The sequence below is a fragment of the Odontesthes bonariensis genome, chromosome 9 (genome assembly GCF_027942865.1).
Source record: "Odontesthes bonariensis isolate fOdoBon6 chromosome 9, fOdoBon6.hap1, whole genome shotgun sequence".
NCBI lineage: Eukaryota > Metazoa > Chordata > Actinopteri > Atheriniformes > Atherinopsidae > Odontesthes > Odontesthes bonariensis.
In genome coordinates this window covers 13,686,196-13,708,600 of record NC_134514.1, presented here as the reverse complement: position 1 = coordinate 13,708,600, position 22,405 = coordinate 13,686,196, and the positions used below count along the sequence as shown (strand labels likewise).

The following is a 22,405-nucleotide window of genomic DNA, read 5'->3' as shown; positions in this document are numbered from 1 at the left end:
CTCTCATCAGCTCTTCAGATTGACAGATTTATCATCCCCCAGTTCAGAATGCATCTTGAGCCTCTTGTGGGGTGACAAGCCTATTAGTGCTCAACATTAAGGCTGTAGTACAGTTGCTCAGAACAATGACATCTTTTCAATTACTATTTTTCTGCCGCTTACTCTCAATTCACTCAGACATCACTGATTCTCATTCTCTTTCATCAGTCTAATGACATATTTGATACTTGAATTTGCACACGTCTTATATTCATTCATAACATTTCTTATGTTTCATGCTTTTGCCTTTCTCGGTTCAGTTTGTAATTTCCGTTCCAATTTAAGAAAGCTCATCTTTTTCAGCTTTTCCCATCTTTATAGCTTAAGCTGTACTTTTTCATAATAACAATAGACATATCAGTATCGCATACTGTACGTCTGTTTTGTGAGAAAGGAGAATTTAGATATTTAAGGATAATTACACTGAATCATTTTTTGGTGAATTGCTACAGACAAGAGTTTTCTTTATTTATTGTGGTGTTATATCTGCTTGTTAGGACAATGGCAGCTGTTGTTATCAAACAAACACACCTGATGATTCATTTTTCCTCTGCTTCCTTTTAGTTCGTTTCAAGGTATTAAGCAACAATCACCTTCAAATCCGCGGCATAAAGAAGACCGATGAAGGCTTTTATATATGTGAGGGTCGCCTCATGGCCCGCGGCGAGATTGATCTGCGAGTCATCAAGGTGGTGGTGAATGGTTAGTGGCTCTCTCCTCCTCACTCTGTTTCCTCTTCCTTTTTGTTCCTGGGAGCATGTTTTTGTGTAGCAGGTGTCCCATGACGCTGAAATGAGGTGTAGATCCTTAGAGGCGAGCAGGCTCAGCATTATTGTGGAAGCGGTTTCCCAGAGCAACCGCGTATCAAAGATATTCCGCACTAATGAAGTCTGTTTTCTGCAACTTCTGAGCCCCGAAAACGAGTTTGCCCTAAAATGAGTGCGTCACTGCTTCCCTGCTCATTCTGCATGTGCAGGTCCAGACTTTTGACTGGTTCTGTATAATTAGTTGTCTTTTGGACTACATATTTATGTGTCTACCTGTTTTTATTTTCTTGTTGCATCATTATTTGTATGCCTCTCTCTATCAGTGCTCCCGACCATTAGGATATGGCAGTCAGAAGTGAATGCCACTGCAGATGTTGCGCAGCCTGCCATGCTGACATGTGCTGTTGATGGCTATCCTGAACCAATGGTGACATGGACAAGGTAAACCTCACCGTGTGGATGCACATTTTCAGTTGTTCTTGAAAAGCTGCATGTCAACAATACCCACATTATCTTTGTATCTGAATACAGCCATTGATAGGCTGCTTCTTTGTTAAACAGTTCCCATTCATCTTGTTTCCAAGATTACAATTAATGCTGCAGATAACTTAGATCCAGGGTCACAAAGTACTTTGTTAGAGTGAAGATAAAGAGCACAAACAGCTTCAACAAGCTTACTGAGACGCAGAACAAGTTGTCACACAGTATGTCAGATTCAGATCGGAGGGCAGAAAACGGTTTCTTCTTTTAAGGTGACCAACAGTTTGGACTCAACTCTGACAAAAAGAAAATATATAACACCTCTGATTAAAACTAACTGCAAGCATCAAATGTCAAAAGGCTTTAGAGAAGAAGCTTTTTTCAGCTTTCTTCTTTTTCATTGTTACGTTTGCACTTGGTCTCTTGACCTTTTGTCAATTTGTCCCTTGGGGATCTAGAAAATGCTGCACATTTTCTAGAGACCTTGGGATGGTGATTTTCAGCAAAAAAAAGGTAAACGGTGGTGTTGACTGGATCGACTGATGTGATGTTTCACACTTGTATGTTATATAAAGGAATGGGATTGACCTTGAGGCTGGAGAGAAGTACAGTTTTAATGAAGATGGCTCCGAAATGACGATAATGGATGTTACCAAGCTGGATGAAGGAGAGTACTCTTGCGTTGCCAAGAACAAGGCGGGGGAAACTGACCAGGAACTCAGTCTGAGAGTGTTTGGTAAGACAGATTGATTTTATATACAGTACACACATCAACTAGAGGCAATATAAAATGTTCCAAATGAGTGGGAAAGAAGCATTTGAGCATATATTGTGGGGGAAGAACAATGATATGGTTCTTTGTCTGTTTTCGAAGTCAGACAAGAATAAGGTGTTGTTTTGGTGTGGGTTGTGATTTTTTTATTTTTATGTACCGATGGAGCTTAAGGATTTACAGGACTGGACAAGTGGGATGAGCTCAGATGAACTCTGAAGTTTTTTCCGCCGTTTTAATTTTTCTCGTCACAACTGGCATATTTCCAGATCAAATCATGTTCATTGAGTTCATTGTTCAACAACTGAAGAGATGCCCGTTGCTTGTTACTTCAGAGCAAAATGACTTAAGACGGCTGTATCTCATTATCTCAGAGATTTTCCTCCCTTTCACAAAGATCGGTTTCCTTACGTCAGTGTAGAAAAAGCTGCAGCTGTTTCTCTTTGTAAGCATTCTGTCATGTTCAGAAATGCATTTGTCATGCGAAAATGTAAATGTGGACTTTCATTCAGTGCTTACTTTTTCCTAACACTCTTTGGTAATAAATGCCCACCAATATTTTTGACTGAATATTTACATTTCATCAGACTTTACAGTTCTACAAGGCACACCATTTAAACTGTCTAAGTTTAAATCTAAGTATGTCTTTGTAACATTTCACCTTTAATGACCTAAAACAACAAAGGTTATTGATTAGGTATTACAGACTAAAGGTAACAAGCTCCAGCTAGGCTCTGTGTTTTTCTTGATCAATTTTCAGTTTTATTTTTCTATAGCACCACAACATATTACCTCCTTTCACAGAAAAAAAGGTTAACACCTCAGAGTATATTGCCAACAATGCACCAATTCAAGAACAAGCTTCCTATATTGGAGCCTTTTAATAGAGCTGCATTGACATCAGTAAAGCAAACAGCTTTAGTACTAAATGCAGAAAATATCATAAGTGTTGTAGCTGCAAGGTTAGGACAGGTTTTATATGTGATGGTCAAGATTGCACTTGTTTTCATTGACAAAACATTACAGAATATATCTCCATCCCCAACCCTGAATAGGATAAAGCAGGCATAGAAGATAGATAGATAGATGGTTGGATGGATGGATGGATTGATGGGTTCATACTCACTTCACTGAATGGGCTTCCATTTATGGAAAACCTTGTTTAATCCTTTTGTTGATCCTTCACTCAGTGGAGTGAAAAGGATGAGAGCACGGCTGAATACTGAACTACATTCTTGTGAAGTTCCACTTGAGTTTGCTTCACTCCTTCGCAGCTCCCTCCTGTGCTTTCAGGTTAACTCTGGTGTACTGTATCTTGACAGTTACCTAAAATGTAAATAAAAAATGGAGGCTTCATCTTTGAGATGGCCTTCTTAAATTATTCAGTGTTTTTTTTTTTTAAAGTTTGGATCCAAATGTGGTTATCAAAACTTAACCCCACTTGGAAAGCTTAAACAGAGCTTTTTGCTGCCACAAAAATCTGTCTCACCTGCCAACGACTGATCCTCATCCTCCCTTTGAGCCCCTCCTAAACGTATGCAGTCACTCTTTATGCTTCCTCTGCCAAACCACCTGGCTATCTTCTTATGCAAGAACAGTTTTTTATTTTTTTTTAAACATTGGCTTTGTTCTACAGTTAAGCCCAAGATCACATACATCGTAAACCAGACCACCTCAGAGATGGAGGAGCAGGTAACTCTAACTTGTGAGGCATCAGGAGATCCAACTCCCACCATCAACTGGAGCTACGGTGAGCGCGTCTTCAACGAGGGAGAGCAGGTAAAGTCATGAAGGCAGTGTGGATGAGCTAAAAACTGAATATCTAGGGTTTTGAATTCTGATCCTTGAGAACCGATGCCCTGCATGCGTTTCACCTCCTGAAATGAACCACACTAGAGGAGTGATCTATGAAGCAAGTTCAAAACAGCAAGGCTTTCTGTATGTTAGCTGCATTCAGAGATAATAGGTACTACAACAGGAATTCTGATGTTTCTTTGTGAACTCAGGCTTTCCTCTTCAGGCTCTGTACACCCTTACATGGGTGTTTAAAGAAAATACACCAATCGCTTGATACCTCATTTATAAGAAGAGAAGCTTTTATGAATGGAGATGTGTGGAAAACACACCAAACGTTACAGAAAATACAAAGTAGCTGCAACTGAGACGAGACAGGACCGCTGCCAGAAATGTTTAGTCAAGTGTAAATATCATCCCAGCTGTACAAAAAGTTTCTGAACTTTTAACTGGATAAGAAGTACATTTAGCTCTGACACGGTTACTTTAATAACATGGAAGTCAATTAACACTGACTGAATATTTTCTGATATATTGGCCAAGACTAATTTACTTCAATATTAGCAGTAGGCTTTACAACAAATTCGTTGGCAAGATTTGAAAACGCATATTACTCATTCTGACTCAGCAGCTCCATCTCATATCCATGGTAACAAAGAGCAAAGCCGACATGTGGTTTCGCTGTAACCGCAAAGCTTTGGCGGGTCAACAGGTTTGCATGTTTAAAGTGTTTCTTCAGCTGGGAATCTATGCCGCAAGTTGCACTTCACTGAGTTGTGGTCGAAAGGAATGATTTTCGTTGACATTAAAATGCATGGTGCTGAAAAGATGACACTGAATCCATATCATGTGGTGGTTAAATTTGTGATACAGTGACGCACTTTTAAAAAAAGACAGTTTAGTTATGGATTTTCTGTCACTATTTAACTATCAAACATTTTTTTAAACATCAACTATGAACCTTAACTTTTGTGTCAGACATCAATTTTCTTTTTTCTTCCTGACAACATCGTCATCATCATCAGGACAAGAATAATTAAAGTCTGTCGCTTTTTTCAGGCGATTTAATCCAAAACTCTGAACATATAGTGCAGGTTATAAATTCATCCTAAGTTACCATGGTGATATATCCAGATTAAAAGAGAGCCTCTTCGTGACGCTGAAAACTGAGTTTCTGCTCAACATGGCTCTCTAAGCCACTAAGCTCGCTTTATAGTTTGCCTCTTAGGTGTAGACTGATACAATCTGCGTTACACTTATTTACTGTTCTTTGATCTAAACCCTTTAAGGTTTCAGTCAGTAGTCTGGGAAAAAAACACGATATATCACGTGGAAATTTGTTCATTCTTGTGGCATCGCAGCAAATGATCCTCCAAAATGTTTGTTTTCCATGCAGTATTCGGCACTTTCAACTTCTAGATAGATTATATATTTCTAAAGCTTGAGTGGCATCTACATGTGCACCCCTTGTTTACACCCCGCCAAGTAAATGGAAAAAAAAGTACATTTCTTGTACATTTGCTTCCTTTTGAATGTTCCTGTGATGCATCGGTATGTATAATTGGGACACACTGAGCAGAAGCCACCAGGGAGGAACACAAACCCAGAGGACACAGGTGTCTCAAGGAGAAGAATTGAATACCTTTAACCTGTTTTCAAGAGGTATATTGATTTGGTGCTGGTGGGGGACTTGTGCACTTTTATTGCAAAGTGCCTTTGATAAGGTTTCAAAGCTGATTATTTGCTCTAAATTAGTGTTTGTTTTGAGATGGCGCAGTGGATCTCGTGTAATTATCTCAGTGAAACTGAGCCAGTAAAGTGGAGTAGACTCAGATGTGAGCTTTCCCCAATGTAAAGAAAACCATCTTCAGAAACTCAGTCATAACTTTCCCAAAATAAGCATGTAAATTAAGGCAAATGAACTCTGTTTCTTATTGTATTTGCTAGAATGAGCACTTGGATCATCAAGTGTTTGTTTAGCATTTTCAATCACTCTTGTCATTACTCTGTTCATGTTAGTGATTGAAAAGTTTTATTAGCATTATATCTGTAATAGTTTTGCTGCCATCTTTCAAATTCTTTGTGGTTAAGAGACAGCTTTTTATCTTCCATTACATCCTGAATCTCCTGTATGTTTCCTTTTGTAATATCTTCTACATGATCCCATGTGCAAACCATCAAAAACAACGAATACCTGATCAGTATTCTTATACATCTATTGGTTCTTCAAGGTCTTTGTGTCTTGCTACAGTTGAGAGATAAAAAGGGGGGAAATACTCAAGACATACTTCAGTTCAGAGATATTCTGGAGCCAGTCCATTACATGCACTACATTTTCTCCCTGCAGGCACATCTAAACAGGATCTATCAGGTATGAAATCCGCGTGGCACAGAAATGTACTGGAGTAGTGTGTAAAGTATGTCTTCATTTATGGCAAAAAAATCCCACTGAAATCAAATCATCTCCTTTGTTGAAAATGTCCCAGCTGCTCCTTAAAAACCGCAGGGATTGATCTCATCAGGGTTCATGAAATCGATTTGACTGCTGCATGATTTCCAAATATGGCCTGAAAACTTCTCTGATCTTGCAATAGAGAATGTGTACAGCTTTAACTGACAGGATCAGATGAAAATTTGGTTAATAATGTAAAAAAAAGGGAAACGCCATTTCTGTGTCGCTTTTGCCTGATCATTTCGAACTTTCCATCACAGCATGAGGTTGCCTGGACTCAAGCTCGGCTCCGTCTGTCTGTCACCTCCATGACTCTGTAGAATGTCTAACATTTATGTCGGTATGAAATCTGAGGACAAAGTGCTCCACTTAAAGTCTATCTTTTGAATATTAAACCTCTACCCCCCGCAGACTAAAATGAAACATTTAAAACATACTGGTAACTGAGGTGACCGAAAGTGAAGAAAAGGATTACAGTAATGCAATTTTTATTTTTTTTCCCTTATCTTGAAAACTGGTCACTGTTGAAATCCACTGCAACTGATATGAATTCAAGCAGACTGTATGCAAATGGGACATTTTACAGCCAGCTGTCAAGTCTGTCCAATATTTCGAAAATACACTTTGACTGGAGCCTCACTCTTAAGCGCAAAACACACTGCCACCATACAGTATGACGCACGTCACGACAAGCCTGTTTTTCTTTTTCTTTGCAAGTCCACACCCCCACAGTGGCTAAGCAACCTGGCACACATGGACGCACCACTGAGTAACAGTCTACACCTCAGTCCTATTATCCAGTGTCAAGCTCCCATGAGAAGCATGTGTGTAGAACAGCTCTCCCATCTGGTGTAGCTCAACTTCCTCTGCTGCCAGTGCCAGATTGGCTTTATTTATTTATTTTTTTGTTGATCTTGAAGGTGTCATAATGGATGAGGAGAGAGTCATTACTGGCAGAATAACACTCAAAATCTCCACATTGCACCTTGACGTCGTAAAAGACATTGCCTGTTAAACTACGCAAACTCTCGGTGTGAAAATTGACTCTGCAAGTGCAGGGCTGAACACAAACACACACAAGAGAAAAACAGGAACATACGCCGAACACTGTGCATTGCTCGTCCATTTGGCGCTTTGCATTTATTTTTTTTTGTGCCACACCATATAACATGACAGATGTCAGGTGACACCCTGCTGTGCAGTGGTGGCAGTGTGTTCTGTGCTGTAGCGTACAGAATCCTCTGGGATCTGTAGCATCTCTTCACAGCTGTCTTAAAAGAAATGATTAGCAGCCTTACTGAGTCACACGGAAGCACGTAGTTTCGATTTTCCTTTGTAGTTCTTCTGATTACCTGCGAGAGAAATTTTTTTTTCCGTGGCGGGCCTTCGATGGATGCACAAGGAAACGGCTGCTAATTGTTTAGTTTTCTCCTCCTGTTTGTCCATCGTCTGTTCATCACGCTATCTGTAATCATCACAACAGCTGTATTTCATCTGGGGTGGGTGTGACCAAATGTTCCAACATTCACTTGGGGTGAACATGGTGAATTGAAATACTTTAGAGGATGTGACAGGAAGCATGCTTTCATTAACATATTCAGGTGGCATTTTCATATTGGTCAGAGAAGCAGCACGGCTCTGTACTGTGTTTTCAGATGTGTGATGCTGCTTAGTGGACATTAGTGGGTATTAATTAGCACTTAATTTGAATGCGTTTCCCCTTCTTTGGCTCTCGAGTTGGTCAGATGCTTTCATATCCTGTTGTATAGTTGGTTCACATTATCAGAATATGCAGACACTTTATACATACTCGTCATGAAAAAGTAGATTTAGTCACTTATGGCTCATCTGGCATGGCTGCACATGAGAACATCGAGAATAAGTCATGCTTTCACCAATCCTGTTTTTTTTTTTTTTTTTTAAGTCATCTGCTTTATACAATGGTTCGATTAACATTTTGCTCCTTTCATGCATCGATGCTCAACAAAGTGAGGATAAAAACAAACTTTGGGTGGGTTATCAGAAGGCTTGCGTACAGTTTTGTTGTTCTGACTCACTTCAATCAGAATACAGCCTTGATGAACCCAGAAAAACACGTCTGCGGTGCCCTGTGGAATAAGCAAACAAGGTTTCTGTTTACATTGAGTGATATCCACCAAAACACTGTCATCTGTCGGTCTTGCAAATTTGTTGACTGCATTTACTCTCATAAAGTATTCTCAGAGCATATTTTTCAGAAAACATTCATTATTTGGATTGATGTTTATTTATTAGCGGTGGTCTTCTGTCTTGCTTGTCTTGACAAGTTGGTGAAAGCCTCATCACATGACTTCTCTGTCTATCTCAGACTTGACAGAAAGCTGCCACAGATGAGCCATTCATTGTTTGTTCGGACGCAACAGAAGCCCTCGTCTGCCTTCTTTAGACTCTGTTCCCATTCCGCTTTAGTTTTGGATTGTTAAGGTTAACTTAAAGAGAAGGTAATTCACTCTGAATAACCCCTCACTCAAGCGCTGGCAGACAAAAGCATTGCGCCATGAGCAAAGAGCAGTGCGGTGTGAGGATTACTGCATCATACAATGTGAAACTGTGGCACTGATAATGAAAGAGACAGGATAAAAGAAGCGTGTTCGAAAATGGTTGTAGACTTGTGGGAGAGTGCCTGTTCAGAGTTGCATTTCAAATTCAAATTGGTGCTTATCTGGGGATAGTTTTGTTTTTGTTTACACAGCTATCAGAGTAAAGTGTTCCTACATTTATTCAAAAACTTTCATCAACTTTACATGTGCTGTTGAGTTCTTTCAGTCCTTTGAATGCTTTTGCTCCAAGTCTTTTTAGATAAGTGTGTCTGTTTGACCGCAAATTTAAATGAAGTATTTACCCGTGCTTTGTACATTATCTGCATAATGAATGTTTTGCTTATTTGAATACATATTAAATATTCTCCTTGATGCAGGGTTTTGGAGCCACATTTATCGGGAAGTATTCTGACCTAAACAGAAGGAAGATGTCTTGAAGCGGGACTAATTCTAAAACTTAAAAGAACGTAAATGCTACTAGTTGATTTGGTTTTGTTTTTATATAAAGCTCAGATTGGCATTAGGAGTTGAAGACTCGTGAGGATATTGTGATGATTCTAGCAGTAATGAGATGCTAAAGGAAGCTTTGTAAGTAATGTTTTGTGGCAGTGGTGGATGTCTGCTTCTAGTGTTGCATGTCAGTGCAAAAAGAGCACAAAAGCCTACTCATTTACAGCCAGTCTGCTGCGTCAAATGTGGTGTGATGTGAAGAGGTTGTCACTGAAATGCTCAGTTTTCTGTAATGCCGTGGAAAGGGTTTATTTTTATTTTTTTTTTGAGTCTGCTGTTAATGACACAGAACTGTGACAATATGCATAATCGCGAGTGTTCTGTCTGGTGACGCCCAACACAATGAGTGTCCTTTTCATTAATGCGTTTAGTGTATACATCTCTTTTTTCCCCCTCCACATTGGCCTCTTCACGCCGACATTACAGTTTATGTAGGAACAAAGAGCGTTTTACTCTCTATAGAAGGGAACAATGGTCTGGGAAAAATGATAAGTCCCAAGGGTGCCGTCACCATATTGTTCTTTGCGTTTGCTCGGAGAAGTGATTGCGGTGGGGTGTCTTCTCTTTTGCACGCTCCATCTGAAGTTGTTCTTTGTCCTTTCCATCTCAAACAAACACCTGTCACAGATTTGACAACGGTACTTGTCATCTCACTTACTGCTGATGCAGAGGACCAGGCGGCGATGTTCCAGACTGTTTGGTTGCTTGTTTTAATTGGTAAACTGCTCTTTCACAGAACTGTGATGATATGCAGCCAACTGCTGTGTTGCACTGAACATTGAGCTCTGCACAGATCTCTCCTAATGAATATTTTTAAGTCTATATTAAGTCTATGAATATTAATAAGTCTTTTTTTTTGCACCTTGCCTTATTTCAGTAGTTAAGGGGGATTGATTGTCAGTGATATTAAGAAGCTAACTATTGTAAAGCCGGAATAATTCAAATGCAGTGTGTTTTCTTCATAAACCTTCTGCTGAGATTTTGAGGAGAACATATTGGTGCTTTTAGATGTGAATATTGATGGTTTGATTCACTGTTTTGCCCCTCAATTATTCCAGCGGATTGCTTTCATTTACCTGGCATCTTAAAGTTGCACCTGATGAAATTGCTGTTTTCATTCTGCTTGTTGCGCTTCAGTACTTTTTGGCTTTGTAGGCATCACATCCCATTCTCATGCTTAACATTTTCTCATCAACATCATGAAGAGCATGCTGTCCAAAAAAAGCCTCCCGTCTTGTGGAGTTTCACAGTGCGGTGCGATTTTTAACTGGATGTGGCATGTTGTCTACATTGGTTCAAAGTGTGTGTTATCTGCCGTGATGTGAAAATATTTCTGTGCTCAGATAGATGTTAACTGTGCTGGTGGGTATTAGACCAGCATGGTGATGTTGAAAATCGGTCATATTTATGATATATTTTCCATAAGTTTTCTGTAATTTGTGATTTAACTAGTTAAAATGTTAAACATATTGGATTTATTGAAATCAACATGAGCATTTAAGCGTTACATATATCTCACTCTTGAGTCTGTTTTAGAGTTAATGCCATCGTTTAGAAGAGAATATCTTACTTGCAGACCATCTTTTTGTATAGAAATATTTCAGGCTCAATGGGGTGTAAGAAGAGGTTTGACTTAATTACTTATTTAAGAAACAAAACGGTGTTGTTTTTAATGTCTCGATCGCCTAAACCACTAACTGGTGTTTCTTGTGGTAGAAAAAGGCTTTTTCCACAAATAAAGACCGCAGTCCCAGAGTCAAATCAATTGAGTCAGTAATTTATGGCGGCTTTTTTTTTTTTTTAAATAAAGGCTGGCGTATCTCTATCGTTGTGCAATTGAGTCGCCTCTTCCTGATAAACTGATAGCACAATTTCTTACAGATAAGAAGGTTATCATGATGCCAGTAGACTTTCCTTGCTCCAATGCCCTGTTGTCGTGTAATAGGTTTCACATTAAAGGGAATCCGAAGCATACCTCTTACTAAAACTGAAGGCGTGAGCAAATTTAGACATTCAGATCAGGTTCTTTGGGAGCACAGAAAACTAACAGTACACCTAATACCTGCATGCAGTTATCAGCATCTCAGTTTTGGGAGGATGAGGATTGCTTTCTAAGAATTGCTTTGCCTTCTGTCTGTTGTCTCTCTGTCCTCTACAGGCATCATGGACTCGGCCTGAGGAACACAAGGTATTCTAAATGCATGGCTTTTTCCCTACACCCATCCATCACTCATGTCAGAAAGGTCTAATTCAATTCTGGATGGATGCAGATCAGAATTCTATAGTGTAAAGTCAGATAATAATGCAGCAGGAAAGCAGGCTGGTGGAAGTCTCTTTTGTTTTACTTCTTCAGCATGGATAGACTATATCATAGTTGACTTCAGCCTGTTCTTTCTTTCTCCCAGAACTCTAACCTTTTGTACTCTGTCACCGTGGCATCAGATTGTTTTAACTGCATTATTATTGTGGCCAAAAGCCTCCACAATAACAATATTTTTGTGGATGCTTTTTGAATCTTGAAGAGGACAAAAGAAAAATTTCCGTTAACTAATTTATATTACCTATATCGCCTCTAGTTTTAACTTATTTAACTGATTTCTTTATGTATTGATAATTCTGCTACATTCATAAGCAGGTTGTCGGCCTAAAATCTGTTTTATTGAGCTACATTTCTCCGATATTATATATGCTCATATCTGCAGATACCACTCAGTTAGCCGTCAAATTCCAACAGTAGCTTCCGAATACATATTTGACATATAGTTCTTATTTCTTTGATTTGAAATGATGAAATGTCTGTGCAGCAACAGTGTCGGAACAAGAGATTGCCACTCAAAGAAAGTGAAAATTGGGTACAGAAAGAGCTGCCTGCAAATGCTTTTCTTCCAATTTCATTCACCATCTACTCCTAGAATATGTGTTCTACGTATGTGAGAAAATTGGTGGGAAATACTGTTCATATCCAAAGGCACTGCTGAGTGAAGGCCCGAGGACGGGACCGCTTAAAATTAGATTGTGGGCTTGCGTCACAATCAGTCCATCTCCATTTAAAGGGTTGCCGTTGCTATTCATACTTTGGGTATTTTTAGGCCAGTCGTTTCCCCAAATAGCCTTGCTATTTTCAAATTGCAGGATTAAATCAATATTTAATCATGTCAACTGTCAATATTTAATTAAATTATCAACTGATACATACACCCATCAAAAGGTTTAGATCAGAAAATGCTTATTTTACACCCCTCACCGCAGGAGAGATCCTCCCTCATCAAGCACATGCTGACAGTAATTACCAGGTTTGAGTTAAACTGGGATTTTCTCTAGGTTGAACGAACAGTGTTGTGCATCAGCAGTAATACGCTGTACGAGAAATCCCAAAAAGCCCAAAGAGTGCACCCCTAGTTATAAATGCCTTTCAGCTTTAAGAAAGGTAATAGCTTCCCTACACACGCAGGACTTAAAAACCGAGATAATGTTGTGCTTTTTGTTTTAAGTAGTATTTTAAGTTGCATATTAGTGAGCTCTGGGCTGGGAAATGACATCTCGGCAGAAGTTAGTTGCTGCACATGCGACGTCCGGTCATGAGCGCACTTGATTGCATTAACAGAGAAGGCAATAATGATCTTGATGTTCCGATATAATGATATGGATATAAACTCACCTGCGCTGTGAGCAGATCAGCGTGTCTCTCTGCAATCTCTCCCATTATAAATCACACAGGAAGCATGAAGAAGCATGAGCATACTGAGTATGTTAGTGTTCATTTAATAAACCATGCAGTGGAAGGTACATTTGTATGCTAGGCTCATTTAATATCTGATGAGACATGAGTTTAACATGTCCTCAATGCAGTGTCGATTTTATGCTCTGTGGTCCCATCGGTGTGTTTATCTTCTGTTTGTGCAGAAGAAGAAGCTCTTCGGGAAACTCGACTGTCAGTTAGGTTTTATTTTTGAAGCGTACTTCTCGAGCGTCCTCATCTTCTTCCCTCAGCTTTTCCACAGCAAGTTTTATGTAGACATTTTTTTGTATTACCTGTTTTTAAAGAGGCAGGAAAACGATCACCCCTCTACTGTTTGGGAATTCATTTTGTAAATGAGTTATTTAAAAAAAAAAGTACAAAAATATTCGATAACAGTTAACCAATACATTTCCATGCGTGATATATGAAGTGAGAGGCTGTCATTTCTAAGAAACTGTGCATATTTTCACCTGCGCTCCAAAAACCTGGTGGTGATGGTTGTACGCAGCGAGGCACAGATACAACAGTCGGAAACAACGGAGGTGGACTGAGAATGCCATCTGCACAGGGGTCAGAATAGAAGGGTAGTGTGTGTTATGTAAGTCTTCCTGGTCCTGCGACCCGCTATGCATAATGAATGCTCCAGACATGCTTTGTGTATTGAATTAGAATACAAACTAACTCAGGTTTCTCTTACACGGCTGCTCAGACAGGGCCCCAATTCAATATGTGTAAAAGCACTCTGCCATAGTTTCGCTTGCAGTTTAGATCAAAGCCATGAAAGCACCCAAAAGAGAAGCTTACATATTCAGCTCTACAGCAGCTTGTTGACAAAGTAACAGCATAAAGGAGCAGTGTAGGAACACAAATCCATCAATTTAGCCTTAGAGTTACTGCATTTGGGATTTACTGAATTATTTTTCACCTTGAATAGATTGACTGAATCTTAAGCTGCTTGAATAAAATGTGAATTTAAGGTTCTTTCATTTCTTTTGTGATGGCATAATGTTTAGTCTCTTTAAGATGTTTTTATTCGTATCATCCCTATGTGCCAAAATCTTTCTGTAAAAGGAGACATTTGGCCACTGAAACTTTACACTCTAGCAGTTTAGTGTCACATAACAACCACAACCACACACAATTGTTGACCCTAAGAGACAGGAAGTGAATGAGTCATGTAACTGAACATATCAAGTTCAGGAAGCCAGGTCTGTGTAGACGAGAAATCTCATTTCCACATATCATTCTCCTGCTATGTGCCTGGTTTCAAAGCTATGTTACATAGTCACTATTGAATTAAATAAAACCCTAATAACAGGGCACCATCCTTCAGCAGAAGGAACATTTTCATTAATCTTAATCGGTCTCACAGCTACTTACAAGTTCTGGTTTGAATTGACCAAAGTTACATAAAGAAACATTCAACAACGACTTGTTAACTATACGTTAACTATTATTTGAAAGATTTAACCAAAAACATGAACTTTAAAGCACAAAATGGAAAGGTGTGTGGTAAAAACTTAATTGCCTTTAGACCATGTATGACAGTATAGAGAACACTTATGGTTTGGGTAATGGGCAAGAGAATGGAGAAATGTACCGGAATTGCCAGGATTGGGTCTTAGTCACTATTTACAGTTTAAAGGCAAACAACTTTGAAGTTATTTATCATTCTCGACACCACCCTGACATCTGAAAAGGATAAAAAGATGACAGACCTTATTTTTGGTTAGCACGAGCCCAGTTTGTCAGCTTCTGAACACACCAGGTTGACGGCCTGCGGTATCCAAGTGGGTCTCTTTCGGGTCCACCGTCTCTGGGCCTTTCTCAGTAGTCAGCTGTTTGTAGGTGGGTTTCCGTGGGCTTCCAACGTGCCTGGCAAGTTGTGGGTCTCTCTTCTCCACTGGACGTCTCGTTTCCAAGGAGACAGAGAGGCTGGTGTCAAGGCTTCACAACAAAAATAACAAAGCTGTAGGTGCGTTCACCTTGGAGTGTCGGAGTTGGTTTGTTTGTTTGGTCAAATAACCATTTGTGGTTATTCAGAGGCGGGGCATGGCGTGGGCTTTAGGCTCAACTTCAGCCAATAATATTTCTGTAAACATTATGGCTTTTGCCTTAGTGTATAAAGCAGACCTTTTTTTAAATCCAGTGTTAAGAGATTTGATAAAACAAAGAAAACTCCATTTCTCCATTCTTCTGTCTTAACACAAATTTGTCCAGAGGGTTCTGAAAGCACCACACCTTGTTACAATATAAAATAAAGTCATGAAATAAAAAAGTATGAAATAAACGACAGCACGTTATCTTCATCACTGTAACTGGAGTATACGTGTACTGAATGAAGTTTCACAGCTTTTTTGCAAGCTAATACACCCCGAAGTAGCACAAATGAAGAATATAAATGGGGAAAAATGAAAGCTATTGGCTTTAAACACCATCATTTGGAATGACAGTTGGGTGTAAAAGTGCAAGCGTGGCTCAAAAGGTAATGTTCTGCTGCGTACGGTTGTGCATCAGCATATTTTACGGATTGGTAATGCTGCCATGTGAAAAGCTCAAGATGGTTTCTAATGCTCTCTGACATCAATTTTTTATAAGCTCCCCTGCTCTGTCATCTGCATCCTTATGTTTCCACATCTTTGTTAGAGCACTGTTTGCCTCTTTCGTTAATTATACGTCTACCGTCTTTTTTTCGTTTGTTTTGTTTTCAGGTCACATATCTTCCATCAAAGTTGTACTATGCAAATGTGCAATATGGCTATGGAAAATAACTGATTTGAAAGCTTTTTTTTTTCTCTCTCTAAACATGCCATTTTTCTGCTGTTATTAGAGTCTGGATGGAAATGTTGTGGTGAGGAGCGACGCTCGTGTGTCCTCCCTCACTCTGAAGTACGTCAAGTATACGGACGCTGGTCAGTATCTCTGCACAGCACGCAGTGCCATTGGAGAGGATGATCAAAGGGCTTATCTGGAGGTTCGCTGTAAGTGGTTCCTCCTCGTTATAGTGTTCAGGCCTAGAGCACGAGTATATTGCTGGGGCTTTTTGTTAAATACATGTTTATTCCCTAGACGCTCCTAAGATCCATGGAACAGTGGCAGTGTATACCTGGGAGGGAAATCCTGTCAATATCAGCTGTGAGGTCAAGGCTTTTCCCAGTGACGTGTCTATCATATGGCTAAGAGATGGACTGCAGCTTCCCAACGCAAACACCAGCAACATTAAAATCTTCAGAACTCCCTCATCCAGCTACCTCCAGGTACACACGCTGTTGTTCTCTATACACGGTAATAAATGTACACACTCACACAGTTCAGTTCCACGTGCAGACACACCTCGCACCCCCCACTGTGTCATCAAGATTTCATGAGCATAGACTTGAAGTGAGGGGGTTTTCTTTCAGCTCCATTGTGAGGAAAAAAAAAAAAAAAAAAAAAGGACATGAATAATTCAGCAGCAGAAAAGCTCACTGCAATGTATAAAAATAGGTCGCTCTAATGGACAAACAAAAAGGTCACCTTCGGAGTCTTTGACATACAACTATTTTCATCTGTTCTGCCACTCTGCCCTTCATATATTTATATTTATTGCTGTTTTTTTTGTTGTTTTTTTTCCCACTCCAGATTACCCCTGAGTCTGAAAATGATTTTGGAAGCTATAACTGCACCGGCTCAAATGAGATGGGCACAGAGTCAAAGGAGTTCCTGCTCATTCAGGCTGGTTAGTGACCATACTGTGATTCAGAATCTTGTTTAACATTGCAATTAAATTGTTTGCTCTTGAGCTGTGATTGAAATTCGAACTAGCCTGTCCAGATGGTGGAAAAAAGCTCTTAAACATGACTCAGTAAAAACTGAAGACCGTTGGATAACATCAGTAACTGACAGCCGATGTCATTAAAGGACTCGGAGTATGAAAGGGTTTTCATTTATGTTTTTTCGTTTGGGGAGCAATAAAAATAATATTATTCAATAATATATAATATTCATATTCTAAAATTATTCGACCAATACAATTGCCACGTGTGATTACACAGAGCTGTGTTTATTCAGATGGATAATACATTCAGGCTAAGTGCACATGAACAGGGATATTTTTAAAAACAGAGGTTTTCTCACCTCCATTCCTGAAAAAGACAAAAGAAATTCTGTCCGTATAGAAATGCAAAACACTATGACGACTAACTGCAGATACACAGGGTGCAGGTGCTAATATTTACATTATTGTAAATTGCCGGGGATGTTAGCGTCTGGTTCTGTGTTGGTTTACAGAGCAGTGGAAGCAGTGCACTGAGAGTCTGACAGTAAATGTACTTTTATGTGCACAAATGCAAAGAGGGCTCTGAACAAGGTTTGCACTGGTCTTATCTTGTTGGCATTTCCCGTTGCCATGTCAACATATTCCGACATCAGGCCAAATAAAGAGCGATGCATGATATGACATGCAAGGCAAAAACAATGTTACCCAGTCCACATAAACATTACAGTCGGAGTCTATGAAAACCTTCACCCTGGAGGGCGTTTTCTGATAAAGTTTGGTTTCAGTGCCCGAAACTGTGTTTGCATGTGGACGACGGGTGCAAATGCATGGAAAAAACACTGAAATCAGTTTTTATGTACGGGGCCTTTTAATAGAAAATTAAACAAGCAACCCATGGCAGTTAGTCAACATTTCTTACCTCTGGTTATTTTAGATTTAAGCTTGAACATTTTATTGAATGCAGTGCGAGGAAAAATACAGGTGTTCCATCATTTTGTTACCACTGACGTCATACTCGCCAGTAAGGCAAATGGAACCGAGAGCAGAGGCATAACTATGTTGGCCTTAAACCTCAGTCCGAAGTGAATGAATTGAACACACCACATTTTTCACTCTGAGCAGAACATGGGCAGCCATGGTAATTACAGCGTGCTTCCCAGATCAAAGTGAAGCAGTACAGAACGGTGCTCACACCAGAGAGTGCGATTCCAGCAGCCACCAGCGCTCAGATATGGACTATTTCTGACGGGTAAGTAGTTTGAATAGAGTCATTTTCTCCATAATGGGGAGAGAAATGACTGGTGAACTACATATATATCTTTTTCAATTAAATTAGACAAAGAGGGACTGGAAAAAGAACTATTTGTAATTTAATGTCACAGCAGCCTAAACTTTAAAGAAAGTATCAATACATTTTTGATTTAATTTAAAATCATATTTATATACATGTGTAGATACAGAAATACTCATGCATGCACATGTCCAAAAAATTCACAGTACTAGTTCCTCTAAGAGTCTTTGTATGGCAAATGTCACAGACGGACATCGGAATGGGAGGGTCAGGGGTTGAGGTCTCTGGCATGCTAAAAGGGGAAGGAGCCCTCATCTGTTTACAGCTCAACACGGAAGACTTGATGAACAAAATGTCACAATAAAACATCATTAAAACAAATCCCAAAAATGACTTTTATACTTTCTGTTTCTAAAAGTCAGAAACTGATTCTATAAGCAAATAAGACATTTTTGAAGGTTATCTGTCATCAACACAAAAGACAATGCGTCTTATTGTCTTTCGACACCAGCCGGATACAATCCGCTGGTCTGAGGATGATTCTTGTTCCTGAAATACAGTCTGTTAGAGGTCTAATCCGAGACCTCAGATAAAACTGCTTTATTGAGCTATTCCTATTTCTCTCTTTCCCAAAAAAGGCAGAACTACAAGGTAGGTCTGCCTCACACCATTTCAGTTTCAAACATCCAACAGGTTGGCGTCTGTTTTTAGTAGTTTTCTTTGTGCAGTCATCATCAATAAGGCTTAATCTGTGAATAATTTGTATTTGTATTATAGAAGCAGTTTTTTTTCTTAACCGTACCTGCGTTTTGTTCATGAACATGCAGCATTCAGTGCAACTGACACAGCTTTCCTGTCATAAATCCTAGATTTTCTGCATAGATTCAACGGTTTTTGGACCTTTTAAGAGCGGTCCGTCACTTTTGTGGAGCAGTGGACTCTGATGCTGGTCGTGTGCTGCAGTTTGACGCTTTTTGTGATAAATGCGCTGGAATTCCTCCCCTTTACAGAGGTTCCATCGGCTCCATCCATAAATGAAGTCAGGCCCTTCTCCACCACTGCACTGATCCAGTTTGAGGAGCCCGAATCCACTGGAGGCGTTCCTGTTCTGCAATACAGAGCTGAGTGGAGGATGCAGGGCAGGGGCAGCTGGAGGCAGACTGTCTTCGAGGTCCAAGATGGTAAAAACCCACAAGGTGAAAAAATAAATAAATAAATAAAAATGAGGAGTTGATGGGCATCAAGGGGAGCTTTACATTCATAAAGCTTCCCTTGGCATAGCAAATGTGTTTAGCATAAACGGTATTCAGATTACAATTCTGCTGCCATAATGCTGGAAAGGACAAGTGAAAGAAAAAAAAAACCACAAGGTGTTGTTTATTGTTGATTAGCTCTTTTTTTTCAATTTCAACGATATATTAGAACATTATCCTAGTCCAAAAAGTAGCTGACACACTGACGGGGGACAAAATAAGCCAACACGGCTGTTTGACAGGTTTGTTTTCGACGTAATTTGTCCAGTTTTAGAGCATCTCTACAGTAAATTGTCTAATCAGTTTTAAAAACTTGTGAAAGAAGATTTAAGCTCAGGGGATGTGGGGGGTTGCACCGCTCATCGTAATTATCAAGGGGTTCTCAACGGGGATTGCACTGGCTCTGATATTTTAACAGCCCGCATCGATGACACGATGATCACGGGCCTGAAGCCGGAGACCACCTACGAAGTGAAGCTGTCGGCCGTCAATGGCAAGGGGGAAGGTGAAGGCAGCCCTATTGAATTCTTCAAGACGAAGCCTGTTCGTAAGTACACCGCTTACAACTCATCCTGAAACTTTTATCAAAATGTTTTCTGTCATCCCAAACATACCAGCAATAACAGCAGTGAACAATTCCCAGTGTCGGACCTAAGACTGTTCACGTCTGACGTCTGTTTCTGTCGACCGCTGTCTTTTTAGAGTTTATTCTTCTTCTTTAAACTTCTTTAAAGTGAGCTGCTGCTATTTTGCACATGGAACTAAATGCTGATATCAACACAAAGCACACTGGCTTAAAACCTCATCATGTCATAATTTGCCTGAAAACCATGAAATGCGATTCCTTACATGCACCAGCCTCGCATCAAATCTCAAACTCATTATTTAGTTTGTACTGCCCTCTGTTGGTTGGGCTCGCATATTATCAGAGGACAGGTCCTCCCATTGAGGGGTAGGTTTTTGTTATGTCTGAGTGCTGATCGTTTCATATTTTCATTTTACAGTTTTAATAACCCATCTTTTTGTATTCATTTGCTCATCTGTCTGTTGTATCCTTCAGGCCCCACTTCCAAAAGTAAGTGATTCATCCCTCTTTGCTCAGATCTAGGTTTAATGTTCTCTTCTGTTCTGGTGATAATGTATTCGGTTTAAAATTCTGCTCAGTATTAAACTAGATAAACTGAACAAGAATGACTGCAATGATTTTGTAAATGGACATGACAAAGACAGTAAGTCAGCCTCTGTTGGTTGTGATAGTGTCTGTAAGAAGAGGCAAGAGCAAAACATTTTTTCTTTCATTTAATAACATTTTGTAATAGAATTTTATTTCAATAAACAAATGTTGCTGTTCTAGTTCCACACAGTAGATTCAGAGAGACTCATTTTCACCTCATGCCACCTTTGAACGAGTGTTTTTCTCTCTCTCTGCTCTTGATCTTTAATGTCAGTCATTAAACTTTGTTTTTTCTGACTGCCAGAAATGAGTCTTCCTAAATTCTTCAATCCAGTTGTATTACAGAGATTTGCGGGGTTATTTGTGCAGAAAACTGATTCTGATTGCTTTTCTTGTCTCATGTCTCTAGATGGCATTTTTAATTTTTTCACCGAAGGCTCAGGTTTGCGCAGTAATGGCAATCATAGAAGATTAGTTTTCAGTGTGTAGCTGTTTCTTTCCCTGCAGGATAGTCCCATCAGCCCTGTTGATTAGCAGCATTTGTAATGACTTTAAAGCATTGCAGAAGCTGTGTAGTTCATCTAGAAACCGTGTACTTGTATGTCCTGACATCACTGCAGACTCCTCACTTGCGCACCCACGAGTTCACAGCTAAAACATCCAGATATGAATAATGATGTAGCTCAGAGTTGTAGCTTGTGAAGTAATTGGCTTAATGACAGTGTGATGGATGAATGCTAAATATCTGCATTTTAAAGTTGCATATTTTTTCTCTGGTTTCAGCCACTCGGTTGAGCTGAGGAATGTTCATATTTGGATTAGACCCATCAGCGTTCATTAATCACTTGCCTTGCAAATGATCATTTCTCTTAAGTCAGGAAGATGATGAAAGAGGAATTAATGTGCAGTTTACTAGTATGGTTCTAGCTTTGTTGTGATTCACAGTCCTTCTGTTTTAGCTCCACCCGTACCTGTGTTTTATTGTCTTGTTTGCCTTTTGTGTTCTTCCTTTTCCAACGACTCGTGTCTCATTTCATGTGTCTGTGACTGATTTGGCTTGCATGGTGCCGATGATTCCCTCCACTCTGCAGAAGGTAACTTAGAGTTGCAGGCTCTCGAATGAAGAATCCTAACTTTAACTGAAGAATCTGATCATTTAACAACACTTTATATGCTTCTGTGCTTTCATGTAATGTATTAATCCGTCATGTTGACATTTGCCTCAGCAGAATAAATGAGAGAACCAGAGCCTTCCTCACAATGTTGTATGCTGGCATCTTCCTGATATTCAGCTCTGAGGATGTTAGCTCCTACTTACTTGGATGTTTTCTGATAAATCAAATGTGTAATAAACAGATTCCTCTAATCACAGGAGATTCATAGACCATATCCTCCCCGAACATACAGCGGTTTGCTCTGGTTTTCTTCGAGGGCTTTTAATATTCACGCCTGAAACCTGCTTTGCTGTGGTTAACCCTACAGAGGCTCAGATTCCGAGCTTTAGAGGTCAAATCACCTAACTGGACTAATTCTTCTTCGTTTTGAAAGCAATAAAAAATCACAGGTTTCAACACTAACCGATAGCTTTTCTGTTGAATGTTAGTAGTTACAAAAACTCTTTAGGGCTGCAGTGCATTGCTGATGGATACCTGATGAATAGAAAAACTAATAGGCAACTGTTTTAAATGCTGAATTTCAGTGTTCCAGCTCCTCAAATATGGTGGTTGTCCTTGTCGTATGAGATACTAAGCTGAAATTCTTGTTTCTGAGTTTTTTGTTCATTGATCAGACAAAAAAA

The 22,405-nt window shown here is 39.5% G+C and overlaps 1 protein-coding gene across 8 annotated transcripts in view; it reads left to right on the top strand.

Moving 5' to 3' along the window:
- The window catches only part of ncam1b (neural cell adhesion molecule 1b), a 77,028-nt gene that overhangs the window by 42,656 nt on the left and 11,967 nt on the right, over positions 1-22,405 (top strand). For 4 of the 8 annotated variants that reach the window (XM_075473207.1, XM_075473212.1, XM_075473210.1 and 1 more), the window contains exons 5-15: positions 604-741; positions 1,130-1,247; positions 1,862-2,022; positions 3,695-3,837; positions 6,200-6,223; positions 11,552-11,581; positions 15,963-16,113; positions 16,202-16,389; positions 16,754-16,850; positions 19,191-19,376; positions 19,852-19,980. In XM_075473207.1, the coding sequence (XP_075329322.1) occupies positions 604-741; positions 1,130-1,247; positions 1,862-2,022; positions 3,695-3,837; positions 6,200-6,223; positions 11,552-11,581; positions 15,963-16,113; positions 16,202-16,389; positions 16,754-16,850; positions 19,191-19,376; positions 19,852-19,980 (1,365 nt within the window). The remainder of the gene's footprint in view (positions 1-603; positions 742-1,129; positions 1,248-1,861; positions 2,023-3,694; positions 3,838-6,199; positions 6,224-11,551; positions 11,582-15,962; positions 16,114-16,201; positions 16,390-16,753; positions 16,851-19,190; positions 19,377-19,851; positions 19,981-22,405) is intronic. The other 4 variants (XM_075473208.1, XM_075473214.1, XM_075473209.1 and 1 more) reach the window with 2 other exon arrangements.